The sequence below is a fragment of the Herpailurus yagouaroundi genome, unplaced genomic scaffold (genome assembly GCF_014898765.1).
Source record: "Herpailurus yagouaroundi ecotype Mexico unplaced genomic scaffold, PumYag 184, whole genome shotgun sequence".
Taxonomy (NCBI): domain Eukaryota; kingdom Metazoa; phylum Chordata; class Mammalia; order Carnivora; family Felidae; genus Herpailurus; species Herpailurus yagouaroundi.
Window position 1 is genome coordinate 8,631,256 of NW_024412415.1, and position 13,327 is coordinate 8,644,582.

The 13,327-nt window shown below is 46.8% G+C and overlaps 1 protein-coding gene across 5 annotated transcripts in view; it reads left to right on the forward strand.

The window, feature by feature from the left end:
- MAPKBP1 (mitogen-activated protein kinase binding protein 1) overlaps positions 1 to 13,327 on the forward strand; it is a 55,484-nt gene that overhangs the window by 22,097 nt on the left and 20,060 nt on the right. For all 5 annotated transcript variants that reach the window (XM_040492361.1, XM_040492362.1, XM_040492360.1 and 2 more), the window contains exon 2: positions 5,242 to 5,333. In XM_040492361.1, the coding sequence (XP_040348295.1) occupies positions 5,242 to 5,333 (92 nt within the window). The remainder of the gene's footprint in view (positions 1 to 5,241; positions 5,334 to 13,327) is intronic.

The window sequence follows — 13,327 nt, forward strand, 5'->3', positions numbered from 1 at the left end:
AACGGGGGAGGGGCAGAGAGAGAGGGAGACATAGAATCGGAAGCAGGCTCCAGGCTCTGAGCCATCTACCCAGAGCCCGATGCGGGGCTCGAACTCACAGACCGCGAGATCGTGACCTGAGCTGAAGTCGGACGCCCAACCGACTGAGCCACCCAGGCGCCCCAATAGTGTTATTTTTAATAAGAATATTAACATGTATGGATTTATTATTTTAAAATGAGTTAACAAATATTTTAAAATATTTTCATTATAATTTCTAATATACTGATACAAACAAAAGCTCTTTGGGGTCCTTGATAATTTCTAAGAGTATAAAGAAACCAAAGAGTGTATGAGACCAAAAAGTATGAAAATTGCCAGGCTATGTCATGCTGTGGTAACAAAATCACCTCAAAAATCTCCCTGACTTAACAGATAGCTCATTTCTTGCTCATGCTCGTATTCAGTGTGTATCAGCACAGGGGCTTTGTTCATTAAAGTTACTCAGGGCCCTAGGCTGAGGGGGCCCTAGCCTATCACCTGCTGCCATGCTTAGCAGTCAGGAGAAGGGATACACACAGTGGTTCTTGAAAGCTTCCCCTGGAAGCGGCATGTCAGAGCATTGTAAAAGTGTGCAGTCTTGGAAGCACTTAAGTGAGAAACCTAAATCAAACAAAAACTCATATTCTTGAGTTCTTTGTACCCTCTCCCCCAACATTGTTGGGTAAGTGTCAAAACACCATTGCTTAAGGATAAGGAGAAAAGTCAAGGGTGTGAATTATAGAATGATGTTGCTCGTGAGGTACTGAACCCCATGCCACATCCTAGACCCTATCTTTTCTCTCTTTTTAACATTTACTATGTGGGGCACCTGGGTGGCTCAGTTGGCTGAGCGTCCAACTTCGGCTCAGATCATGATCTCGTGGTTCGTAGGTTTCAGCCCTGTGTCAAGCTCTGTGCTGACAGCTCAGAGCCTGGGGTCTGCTTCAGATTCTGTGTCTCCCTCTCTCTCTGCCATGCCCCCCTTCACACTCTAGCTCTTTCTCTCTCTCTCTCTCTCTCTCTCTCTCAAACAAACAAACAAACAAAATGAATAAACATAAAAAAAGACTCCTTAAAAAAATTTACTATGCAATATTTAAGACATATAATAAAGACATATGCAATCATAGAATGAACGTGTGCCCACCATCAGCTTAAGAAATGAAATACCTGTACCATTAAGCTCCCTTTGTGCTCACCCTCATCTGCATAGTAAGACAGACGGTAAGTATGTGGACAGAAATATAATCAGTGTTGGGTCTGTACCTGAATCTAAGTGCTATGAAGAAGATAAAACAGGGTAAGTTAGGTATAGAGTGATAACAGTAAAGCTAGTTTGGAAAGTCTTTTCCTATGAGGAGACCTTTGAGCAAAGACCTGCGTGAATTAGCTGTGTGAATAGCCAAGCAAGGGAAGAGCATTTTAATTGAGGGAATAGCATATGCAGAAGCTGAAGCTAGAATCTGCTTGAGGTGTTCAGGCAGCCAGGGTGGCTGAGGTGGAGGAAGAGGGGGAGGGTGAAGGAAACGAAGTCAGACAGGGAGCCAGAGGCCAGATGATTCAGGGTCTTATAAACAGGGTAAAAGTATTTGAATTTGAACTTAAGGATGAGAAGCCCATGGGCTTTGAGCTGAGTAATGACGTGATCTCATATATTTTAAAAGAATCACTGTGGCCTGCCATATTGAGAAAAAGACTCTGGGAGGCAAGGCCTGAAGCGGAGAAAATACGTGGGAATTATAGCCGTAGCCCAAGTGAGAGATAACAGTGACCTGAACTTCGTGGTGTCTTGTTGAATGTTTATAGCCTCTCTGAGGGGACAAAAAAGAGCCCTGGTTTGTAAATTTGCTGATTTTCATGGTGTAAGTACTCCCACTGTGTTGATTTCAAGCTGTCAACATGCTGTCACTGAAAGAGGAGGTGGGAGGGCGCCTGGGTGGCGCAGTCGGTTAAGCGTCCGACTTCAGCCAGGTCACGATCTCGCGATCCGTGAGTTCGAGCCCCGCATCGGGCTCTGGGCTGATGGCTCGGAGCCTCGAACCTGTTTCCGATTCTGTGTCTCCCTCTCTCTCTGCCCCTCCCCTGTTCATGCTCTGTCTCTCTCTGTCCCAAAAATAAATAAAAAACGTTGAAAAAAAATTTTTTTAAATAAAAAATAAAAAAATGAAAGAGGAGGTGGGAAAGGAAGTGCACCGTCAGCTGTCGTGAGCCAGTGGAAGCTGGCTTGAACTTGGGTGTGGTTAGCTGGTGGTGTGTTTGCAGGGGGCGCTCAGGTCTGTCTTCATTTGTTATGGTAGAAGGGAGCTGTGCCACATTTTGGAAGGATAGGATATGGAGGTTATGACAGGTAGACAGTCCATTTATAATTTCCGTTGTGCTGGGCCTTTTAAAATAAGCCTAGATGTTGGAGGCCCTGCAGGAGCCTTGGACTCTCTGAAATCCTTTGAAAGTGGAGTTCAGCCCAAAACCTCCCTGCAAACAGGAAGCTGGTTTGAGTTAGAACATAAAATAAAAACCAGCTGATGCCCCTGAATGTTTTTCCCCTGCTCCTCCCACTCCACAGAGCCAAAGGAAACTGCCTTTTTGTTTTTGGATAGTTGTTCAGAAAGTCAGAAAAAGCCAAAAACCATAAATCCTTTGAAAACAAGCCAACTTTTGAGCCCAGGCAAACTCCTGTGCATGGGGTTTCCTAGCCCGGATGTCTGTCCCACTGCCAGGAGTCCTAGGAGGAAAGTGCGTGAGGAACACAAAGTTGCCAGAGATCAGAGCCTGGAGCCCAGGCCCAGCGGGAAAAGATGGTCTGTAGCAGGTTTCTCCAACTGGAGCTTCCAGCCCATTTGTAGGTCATGAAATCAATAAAGTGGGCCATGACCAGAATAATTTTGTAATGTAATAGAAAATAAAGTATATCACATGCAATAAGAGTAAGTATTATTTTGTGAAACTTTGATTTCATTTTTATGCACATGCACACATGTACGTGTATCTATATACTGGGCCATAACATAAACTGTCTTTCTTACTGTGGCTTGTGGCCAAAAAATATTTGACCAACACTGTTCTTAAAGGTGTGAGTAATTTCCATCTCCTTCCTGCTTTAGCTTGCTGTTGAAAAGTCCAAGCTAGTTTCAGAATGAATCTTCTGTGGAGCTGGATCATCTGCCCACAAAACACCTACCCAAATTCCTGTCAGAGGGAAGGAAAGCTGAGAATCAACAGACTGGTCTGATTCTTTGGGACCAAAGCTGAGGCATAAAGGAGGGATTGATGCAAATTTGGATCCAAAGGACTTGCCTAAAATGATTCACTGGAAGAGAATAGAAGTTGAGCAGCCTTTTAGCTCACTGCGCTTGATTCTGCTGACCTTTTCCATTTTTGTGGGTAATGCTAGCCTTGGGTTCCTCTCTCTCTTCTCTTCTCTCTCTCTTGTAGGCAGTTGGTACAGCAGGGATGTTTCTGAGAACCCCTCCTTCTGGGTTAGCTGGAGGCACAGTGCCAGGATGGGGAGTGGTGCCCTGAACTGAGTGTCCCCTGGACTTCCCCAGGGGTATTTGTGTTCTCCAGTCAGTCTGCCTGCTGCTCAGGCCATTCAGAAAGGTGACTGGGTGCCAGGGCATCATGAAGCTGAGAAAAAGTGAGGAAGGAGGCATAAGGTAGGGCGAATGACCAAGAACACAGAGAGTAGGGGACAGTTAATTTATCCCACACTAGGTTTAGTGCTTCAGGTAGGCCCATGGTAACTGACAAGTCTGGTGCTTGGCAGGTGGCTGTGGGTTGGTATAGTGCCCTGGGAATAAACTGCCTCTTTCGGTGAGTAGACATGTATTGGAATTGCTGGTCCACATCCCCAGGAAGCACAGAAGACTCTTGGGGACCTTCCTGGGGAATAGGCTTTAACTATAATGTCCTAGGAGATTTATTTTGGTCTTTGGCCACCATAGGGGATTTCTTTCCAACTAATTCAAACTAAAATGGTCCCTGGAGATAAGAATTTATACCATCCCTCTAGAAGGATTTTGAATTCTCCAGCTGAGACGATAAGAGAGGAGGAGAGATCCTAAAGCCACCTAATTGATTCTGGGTTTCCCCTCTCTAGAAACTGCCCTGGACTAGGAGTAGACCACCCTGCTACAGACATAAACACCTCTGACATGTTTCTGGTTCACACCACCTAAGGCCTCCGAGACTCGTAGCAGAGCACAGTCTAGCCTGTTTACATGACCTTTCTGCATTCAGATGCCTATCTCTTTGAGTCAATGGAGAGACCAAGGACATGTCTGGGGAAGGCCAGTGCAGCGAGTCCAGACTGTACTAGAGGGTACTGGACCTGGAGTGACAAGCAAGATGTTCTGTAGCAGAGAGTGAGGTGGGGTGAGAAGAGGCTCCAGGGCAGCCTGAATCTCCCATGGGATCATCTAGCAGAAAGGCCAGTGAACTAATTGAGGTTAGTCCAGTGTGTGCCCCGGGGCTGTAGCCAGTGTAGGGTAACAGTATGGATGGTGAGAGTGATTGTGAATGTCCCATGTGGCCATGTCCTATCAGAATCTCTGAGCACTTTACACATATATCCTTTGCATCTCTGTGGGAGTTGTGGCTTAACAATAATAATTAGAGCACTCTGAACATCTGTGCTTTGTAAAACACAGCATTAAGCCATGTTTCTGTCTCTCAGGCGCATAGTCTGAATGAACTGGCAGATGTTGGTGGGGGGAGGTGCAGTTCTCTGATGGAGGGGAAGAACACGATGGGATGCAAAGATCAGGGATCTTATGAGTCACCTAATTGCTACCTAACATTCCTCTGACTCTTGGTGGATCAGAGTAGCCTTTCTTTCATGCCTGCCAAGGCACAAAGATTAGTAACCTCCTCTGAATCTCATAGACAGAAGAGGCCAGTGTGGGGACCCAAGGCTTTATCTTGTAAATGGAGCCTTCATGGATTGGGGGAGTGCTTGTTCCTCTGTGGCCATGGGCTGAGCTTTCGCACTTCATTTTATTTCCCATGGTCCCCACAGAGTGAGCCCTCTTAAAAGCCTTCAGTCCACACTGGCTGTTCCCCATGTGATCAAGGGGCCTGTGCCAGACCAGAACCTGGAGAAGTCAGTGGCCCCATTCTCTTGAAGAAAGCAGTCAGCATTTGCTGGATGGTCGTGGGTACCTTCAGTACCTCCTTCCCAACTTGGCTCTGTCCATGTGTCACTTCTCTGTCTTGCTCTAACAGGTGACCTTGGAGAAGGTGCTTGGAATAACAGTGTCTGGAGGCAGAGGACTTGCCTGCGATCCCCGATCCGGTTTAGTTGCCTACCCAGCTGGGTAAGTAAGTACATTGGAAGAAGTCTTATTGCCTGGGAGTTTAAAGCCTTGCTAGTAAACCTGTGAGGGTGGGCAGGGGTTTTTGGTATCTTTTGGGAGACGTGTCCTGGTTACTGTTTTGGTACCACTTTTGTAAAGGAGTTACAGGGCCAGGTAAAGTCTCTCTGTTGAATGTTGTCCTTGTTGCCATCCTGTCGTGCTTTTTGGCCATCCACCCACACATACAGAGTCACACTTTATCTTACACACAGTTCCCAACACCATTTTTAATATCTACCTTCTGGTCACCTTCGAAAACAGCTTTATTGAGTTGTAATGTACCACACAATTTGCTCATTTAAAGTGTAAAATTCAGTGGTTTTTTTTTTTTTTTTTTTTTTTTTTAGCATATCTACAGAGTTGTGCAACCATCACCACAGTCAATTTTAGAATATTTTCATCACCCCAAAAAGACTACATACTCATTAACAGTCACTCTCCATTTACCCCCAAGACCTGCAGTCCTAAACAACCTCTAATCTACTTTGAGTCTGTATAGATTTACCTGTTCTGGATATTTCATATAAGTGGAATCATTCCATATAAGTAGAATATTTGGCTTTGTGTGACTTTTTTAACTTAGCATAATGTTTTTAATGTTCATACATGTCATGGTAGGTATCAGTACTTTGTCTTTTTATGGCCGAATAACATTCCATTGAATGGATGTCCCACATTTTTTCTGTTCATCAGTTGATGGGCGCTTGGGTTGTTTTGACTTTCTGGCTATTTTATGAAAAGTACTGCTTTGAACATTTGCCCATTCTCATCACTTGGAGATATGTCAGTGCCATGGGAGAGCTGTAGGGTTCGGCCTCCTGGGTGACTCATTTGGTTAAGCATCCAGCTTTGGCTCAGGTCATGATTTCACGGCTCATGAGTTCGAGCCCCACATCAGGCTCTGTGCCTGCTTCAGATCCTCTGCCCCCCTCCTCTCTCTCTCTGCCCCTCCCCTGCTTGCACTCTCTCTCAAAAAGAAATAAACATTAAAAAAAAAAAAAAAAGGAAGAAATAAAGGTGGAGTTTTGGGGCTGGTGTTCTTTCCCTTGCCACCTTTTTACTCCTCTGCTCCTGCAGATGGGAACCCCCCAGCCATAGTTTCTTTAGGCTTTTGCAGAAGTGTTTCTTTTGGAGGCTTGGCAACTTTGCTGCTTCTGGGTCTCTCTGTCAACCCCTGTTCCTTCCAGCAAGGCGTGGGAGCACAAAAATGGGAAGGCCACACTGGTCTCCCTTTCTTCCCCCACTGTCAGCTTGGGAGTGCCAAGTTTCCCAGTGTGATTTCCACAGCAACTCTTGTAGTTTTTGTACCAGTATGTGATTTTCTTAGTTTTATCATCTCATCCAAAATCTACTTTTATCAAGAACTTATTCTGGGGGTGCCTGGGGGGCTCAGCCAGTTAAGTGTCCAACTTTGGCTCAGGTCATGATCTCGTGGTTTGTGAGTTCGAGCCCTGTGTCAGGCTCTGCGCTGACAGCACAGAGCCTGGAGGCTGCTTCGGATTCTGTGTCTCCCTTTCTCTCTGCCCCTCTCTAGCTCACACTCTGTCTCTGTCTCCCTCTCTCATAAATAAATAAACAGTAAAAAAAAAAAAAAAAAAAAAGGAAAAAAATAAAATTTATTCTGTGCCAGGCACTTTGTTAAGCACTTTTCAAGGAATGATTTTATTTAATACTTAGAGCAACCCTGTAAAGTTGATACTGTTATCCCATTTAGAGAAGGAAACTAAGACAGAGATGTTAAGCAGTTTGCTCAAGGTCACACAGCTAGTGAGTGTCTGGTTGGGATTTCAACCCAAGTAGTCTGACTACAGAGCTCTTAATCTTAAAATGGCATGGGGTGGGGGAAGATCTGACTTTCTGCTTATTTTTAAAGGTTGCTTTTCGTGTAGCCGTCTGCCTGCCGTATGAATGAGAAGAGCCCAATTTATGGGCATCTCAATCTGTGCCAGAGAAACTTCTGTCCCTGAGTCCTCGGGCCAGTGTCTCTCCTGAGTGGCCCTTTGGCATTTGATGTATGCAGTGGGGGTGCTGTGGGAGCTACACTGGCTTTACTCTGTAGAGGCTGAGCTGGCCTCCTTCTCCCCGACCAGAAGCAAGTTGATGAATGACCTCTGTTGCTGCCTACCCAGTGCAGCCTGCCTCAGGGGGATTCCACCCATGCCTGCCCCTGCCTGGGAAAGCTGGGCTCCTTCTTGTTGGAGATGGGGTTGGGGCTGGATGTGAGGTAGGCAGGAAAGACCTGGGCTGCTGCTTGGTACGTGCTGAGCCTCGAGTGCCTGCCCTAGGGATTGTGGACGCCTGCTCCCCACCTCTTTCCCCCATGCCCCTGTCTCCAGGCCTGGTGCCTTTAAGGATGTGTGCTTCTGTTTGTGGGCAGGTCCCAGCCTGGCAGTCATTAGCCTTCCAGGTGGTATATGGAAGCTTCCCTTCTGTGACATCTAGTAGGTTCCCTCAGTGTGCTTGGCTTGGGCCAGCCCTGGGCAGTGAGTGCCATGAGCTACTCCCTGACCATCTACATTCCTAGAACTTCAAGTTCTCCTTTTGTAAATGGCGTCTTTTTGAATGTTTTCATTTTGCTGTGGGCTAGAGCTCCCTGTTGCTGCTCTGGGGTGTCTGGGGACCACCAAAGTGTATGTGAGCCAAGCAGGCTCTTTCCCTTCTTCTTTTCCTAGCTGGCGAGCCTAACCCCACCCCCACTCTCTGGTTCCTACTGTGCTTGTTGCTCTAGGAGCTGCTCAGGTATCCTAGAAACAAGAAGAAAAACAAAGCTCAGAAAAGTCTCCCAGAGGCCTAGAGGCAAATATCAAACCAAAACAAAGTTTTCTGAAAGGAAATGAAACAGCTCCAAGAGGGTGGGGTGGAGGGGGATGTGTGTCAGGCAGAGGTGGGTGAAGTCTCTGGGCAGAGACCCCTCAGTTTTAGTGGCTCCTGCATCTCTTCTCCAGAGTCCTCCTCCCTTTGCTGTTCTCTCCACAGAAAGCCTACCCTTCACCTGTCACACTTCGAGCCCCCCTGCTGCAGGAGGCCAAGTGGTCCCCAGATAGCCTCTTTGAGGGATTCAGTTTAGTTGAACATCCATAGTTGACTTGGGCCCCTTCTGGCCTAGTGGAGGATTTAGGGGCTGTAGAGCCCAGCATAGTCCCCATTGCCACGGTGGGAGCCAGTCAGTTCTGAGAATGGCTTTCCCTTGACTGCCAATGCCAAAGTTCAGGGTCTGGCCTGGGTGACTGCTCTGGGCAGGGCAGCTACTGAAGTGGGGGTGTCCTGGAAAGATAACCTGCTCTATCCAGCAGCCCAGAGGAGGACTCTTGGTCGCTTTAACTGGTGAGGAGGAGGGGAAACCTATATTTCCTGAGAAGACCCTCCATTCCCTCAGCCCATATTGGAAGTTATGCTGAGGTCCCCAGCTCCAAAGCATTGGACCAGGTATGAAACCACAAAAATCTCTCCCTGAACTGTGTTCTAGTGGCATCTCAGCTGAAGGAGCACAGAAGTACCTTTGTACTGTCTGTGGCAAGCCCTGAGTGGGGGTTTGCCAGGGAGTGTGTGGGACTATGGAGAGACCAGGTGGCCACGAGAGAAGATGCTTGGACTTTGTGCCCTGGTGGATGTGAGTCTTGTGTGTGAGGGGCACTCACAAGCATCAGTCTCCTCATTGCCAGTCTTCTGGTTGTTCTGTAAGTCTCACACCTGAAACCGAGGCCCCTTACTTCTTCCTCAAATGGTTTGGTCATAGATACCTTCATTCATTTGTTCAGCACATATTTGTTGAAAACCTGCTCTGGGCCAGGTGGTATTCCAGGCACAAGGTATATAGCCATGAGTAGAACAGGAAGGGTGACTGTTTTGTGGGGTTTAGGTTCAAGAGGGACAGGCAGACAGTATGCATGTAAACAAATAAATGAGCAAGATAATCACAGAGATGGTAGTGTTCTGAAGAAAGTAAAGCTGAGTGATGGAAGGGAGAGTAAGTGAGTGATTAGTGGTTTGTGTGGCGGGGGATGGGGCCGGACAAGGGGCTACTTTAAGACTGGGTGGATAAAACTCAGTGGGAGGTAAAATGCAGCTGCTGTCTGAATGACAAAGAGGAATGAACACATGAGGATCTGACACCAATGTGGACCAGGTGGAGGAAATCTCTAGTGCAAAGGTTCCAGGGAAAGGAGGAATCGACTCACTTGTTTGAGGAGCTGAGCAGTGGCAGTGGTGGCTAGATCGTAACGAGTGAGGGAAAGGTGGTCAGACACTGCATTTTGACCTGGCTTGTAAGTCTTGCAGCCCACGGAGATTTACCTTTTGTTCCAGAAGGGGATATGTTTAGAGTCCTCTGGGTAGAGAGAAATGCACTGGTAGCTCTACACAGGTAACCATGTTATTCACTGGGTTATTACCATCAAGCCTTTCTCGTGTTTTTGAGGACGGACTTGTAAAATGTCCCAGAAACAGAAATGCCAATGGATCTCATGACCTGGCCTAAGAGGATTACTTATTTGGAAGGTATTGGATTGCAAGTACCTAAAGAGGACCATAACTGAGGATGCCTTCGGAAACACCCTCATTCATTATCTCTTAGAGTAATTAAAGCTATACAGTTTTCCAGAGGGACAGTTTATAATTCCATTCCTGGCTGAGGACCCTAATGAATCACTAGTGCCCAGCAGGTCGTGTATGGAATGCCATAATTGGGGTTCCTGTTGTAAGTGCTGACCCCCTGGATAGTGCTTTCCTTGTTAGTGGTGTACCAGAGTACCCTTCCAGAAGACGGACAGCAGCACCATGCTGGTAACTCTGTCCGTTGTCTTCTTCAGTTTCCACAGCAATTCCGTGAGGTAGATATTATTCTTTCTGTTTTACAGATGAAACTGAAGGAAACTGAAGTTCAGAGAAGTTAAGGAATATGCCCAGGATCACACAGTATGCTAGTAGATGGGTCTGCCTGACCCCAGTTTTCTTGTTGTTTCCACCATCATACTGCTGCCCTCAAGTGTCAACCCTAAAAGCTTAGGGTAGGGGAGAACCATGCACCTGCCCCAGGTCCCTAGTTCTCAGTTCTGCTAATCAGGAGGTTCCTTGGCTTTGAAATCTGGTAGCTACTGACTTAAAGATATATTCACTCTTTCAGAAATATTTATTGAGTGCCTATCTTCTAGGCCCTGGAGATGTAAACAAAACAGACAAAAATACCTCCTTCACTGAGCTGGCAATCTAGTGATGCAGATAGATCTCTTCCCTCCCAAAAAGTTAACTTTACAGAATATTACAGGTTGATGTGTGCTTTGGAAAAAGTGTAAGCAGTGAAAGGGAATAGGGAATGGGGGTAGGGTATGAGGTTGTGATGTTCAATAAGGCTAGAGAGTGACATTTGAGTTAGTCTTAAAGAACCTCTTGTCCCTCTGATTTTACCTGGTCTGAAAGAACTTCAAGGCACAGGGTCACTGCTTGAATCTACTGTGTCCTGCTCCCTGTATGTGCTGCTGTGTTCGTTGCTCATCCCACGGTTGTTTCATTTCTGCCTTCTGGAGGATGGTTGGTAGGAGCTGGATCCTGTGGGAATGCCTGGCTTTTCATGATGGCAGCAGGCTTGAACCTGTCCAGAGAAGGGGTGTGTTGAGGGCTTGGCCCTTTCTGGTTCAGAGGAGTTCCTGGGCAGTGGGCCCAGCACCTGGTACTGGTGCTCCACCACGTGACTCCTGGGCTGAGGCCCCAGGGGACTGAGGCCTCACTGTCTCCTTGCACCTGCACCCTGGGGTTCTGCATTACAGGACTCAGGCAGGCGGTTGGGCCAGCCCAACCCTTGTCATGGATTCTAGCCAACAGTGCTGCAAGGGCACACATGAAAATGACTGCCTGTTGTGCTGGGCGAGGTCAAGGGCCCAGGAGGCCGGAGGCAGAGGGCCAAAGACTGATGCAAACTGCACCCCACCCTCTTCTTCCCTGCAGATGGGGAGCTTGCTCAAGGTCAGAGAAGACTGAGGTGGCTCCCACATCAGTGTTGTTGGGAGGACCTCAGCCAGTGGGGCTAGTGGGAACCTTGGATGTCTTTGCCAAGTTTGCCGTCATTTCAGCACCTGCGTTATTGTCCCCACAAGTGGAGCTGTGACCATGGGGTTGGTCTCTTTCTTCCTCTATGTTGGAAGGTTTCCATATTTGAATAATTAAAATTTTCAGTTTAGAGGTCTATCTCTTGTCTATCTCTTGCATGTTTCTCTCCTTTGCTTAGCTCCTCAATGACGTACCTGAGATTTTTCTAGGCTAATGGGGTGTGTGTGTGTGTTTGTGTGTGTGTGTGTATGGCAGGGGTAGGGGGTGTTAGAGAAGGGAAGGGTTGCCTCACAGTCAGTAATCTTTCTCTCTACATTGTGTTTTTACACACACATGCTGCTCTCTTTCCTTCCCCCACCACGGAGCTGAACTTGCCAGGAGGAGGAAACAAGATGTCGTGGTCAAGCAAGACTCAGAATTTGTGTTTGGTGACTTGGAAAGCATTTTAAGCAGTCCAATGCACTGCCCTTGGAAAGTCACGATGCCGCTTTAGGATGATGGGTTTAAGGGAAAACTCAAAAGCATATCATAGAGCCCTCATCACCTACCTTTTCTGGATTTGGAGTGTGGTCAGCTGGAATATGTGTCGGGTCAGGTTGAGTCAGATCAGCCCTCAGCTGAAGCCCTTTGCCATGGTTTATGTATAGCTATCAGAAAGCTAGGTAACCTGTAACCAGTCAGACTAGAAGTCCCTGCTAGAGAGATGAGCCTCCAGAGACAGGCCTCCTCAGTAGGTCGGCACAGATAATAAGAAAGTTAGAAAACATCGGTTGGGTGGAAAACTTGCTAGGCTTTTCATGATGGTGGCAGGCCAGGGTGTACATATGAGTGAGTGAGTGAGTGTGTGTGTGTGTGTGTGTGTGTGTGTGTGTGTGTGAATTTTTACACACTGAATAAAGTATTAAAATCCAAATATCTAAATCTATGAACTTGGAACTACAGTGCTATAGTTTTCATCTGGCCTGTTCTGATTTTTAAAAAATTCTGTAGCCCAAATCCTTTTTCCCCTCAAAGTGCCCCACTCTTCTTTCCCTTTTCTCACAGGCTCCTGTCCAAGCACCGTGCATGTTAGGTCAATGTGTTTCCCCTTCTCTCACCTTCAACTTCACGTTCCTCTTCTTTCCTCCACTCACTTGCAGTCTGCACTCCTTAGAGCACTGCTCCTGGAGTCCTGACTCTCTTCAGCTTTAGCTGAGTGGCCTTGAGCCAGTTACCTCACTGTTCTGATCTCGGTTCTCCATCTGTATAGTGGGGATAATTGTACCAGCATCACAAGGTTGCTGTAAGGATTAGCTAAAACCAGACATCTAGGCTGCTTGGCAGAGCGCCTGCTACTTAGAAAGTGCTTGATAAATGGTAACTCTTATTACTGAGCCCTGCTGCGTGGAGAGCAGAGGACCGGCTACTAAAGGAGTTCATGTTTAAAGTTCATGTTCAGAGTTCACTGAAACTCTTGTGTGGTGCATCTTAACTTAGCCAGGAGATGTCACTTCCATTTTCTTTCCATGCTTCTGTGCTGCTGTCCTAGACACTTGAGGTGATTTCTCTCCATGTTTCCCCCCATCCTTTCCTTGCTACCTTCTAAGCTTGTTATCCCTTAAATGAATGAAGATGCAGATATTTTCTTTCCCCAAGCTTAATCCTGCTCTCCTTTCTTGGCTGCCTTCCCAGAACAAAAAATAAAGCTTTCTTTGAAGTTTTTACCATTACTGAGGTCCTAACAGGACTTACCTCCATTCTTCCAAAGGAAAAACCTGACATAGTCTCTTAGCACCTCTCCCCCCACTGCCAGGAGCCCCCTTTCAGCTTCCTTTCCATGCTTAAGGAATAGTAATATTAGCATTTGCCATTTGCTTGGCTCCTACTCTGTGTCAGAAAAAAATCATTTAATCTTCACAGAAGTCTGATAAGCT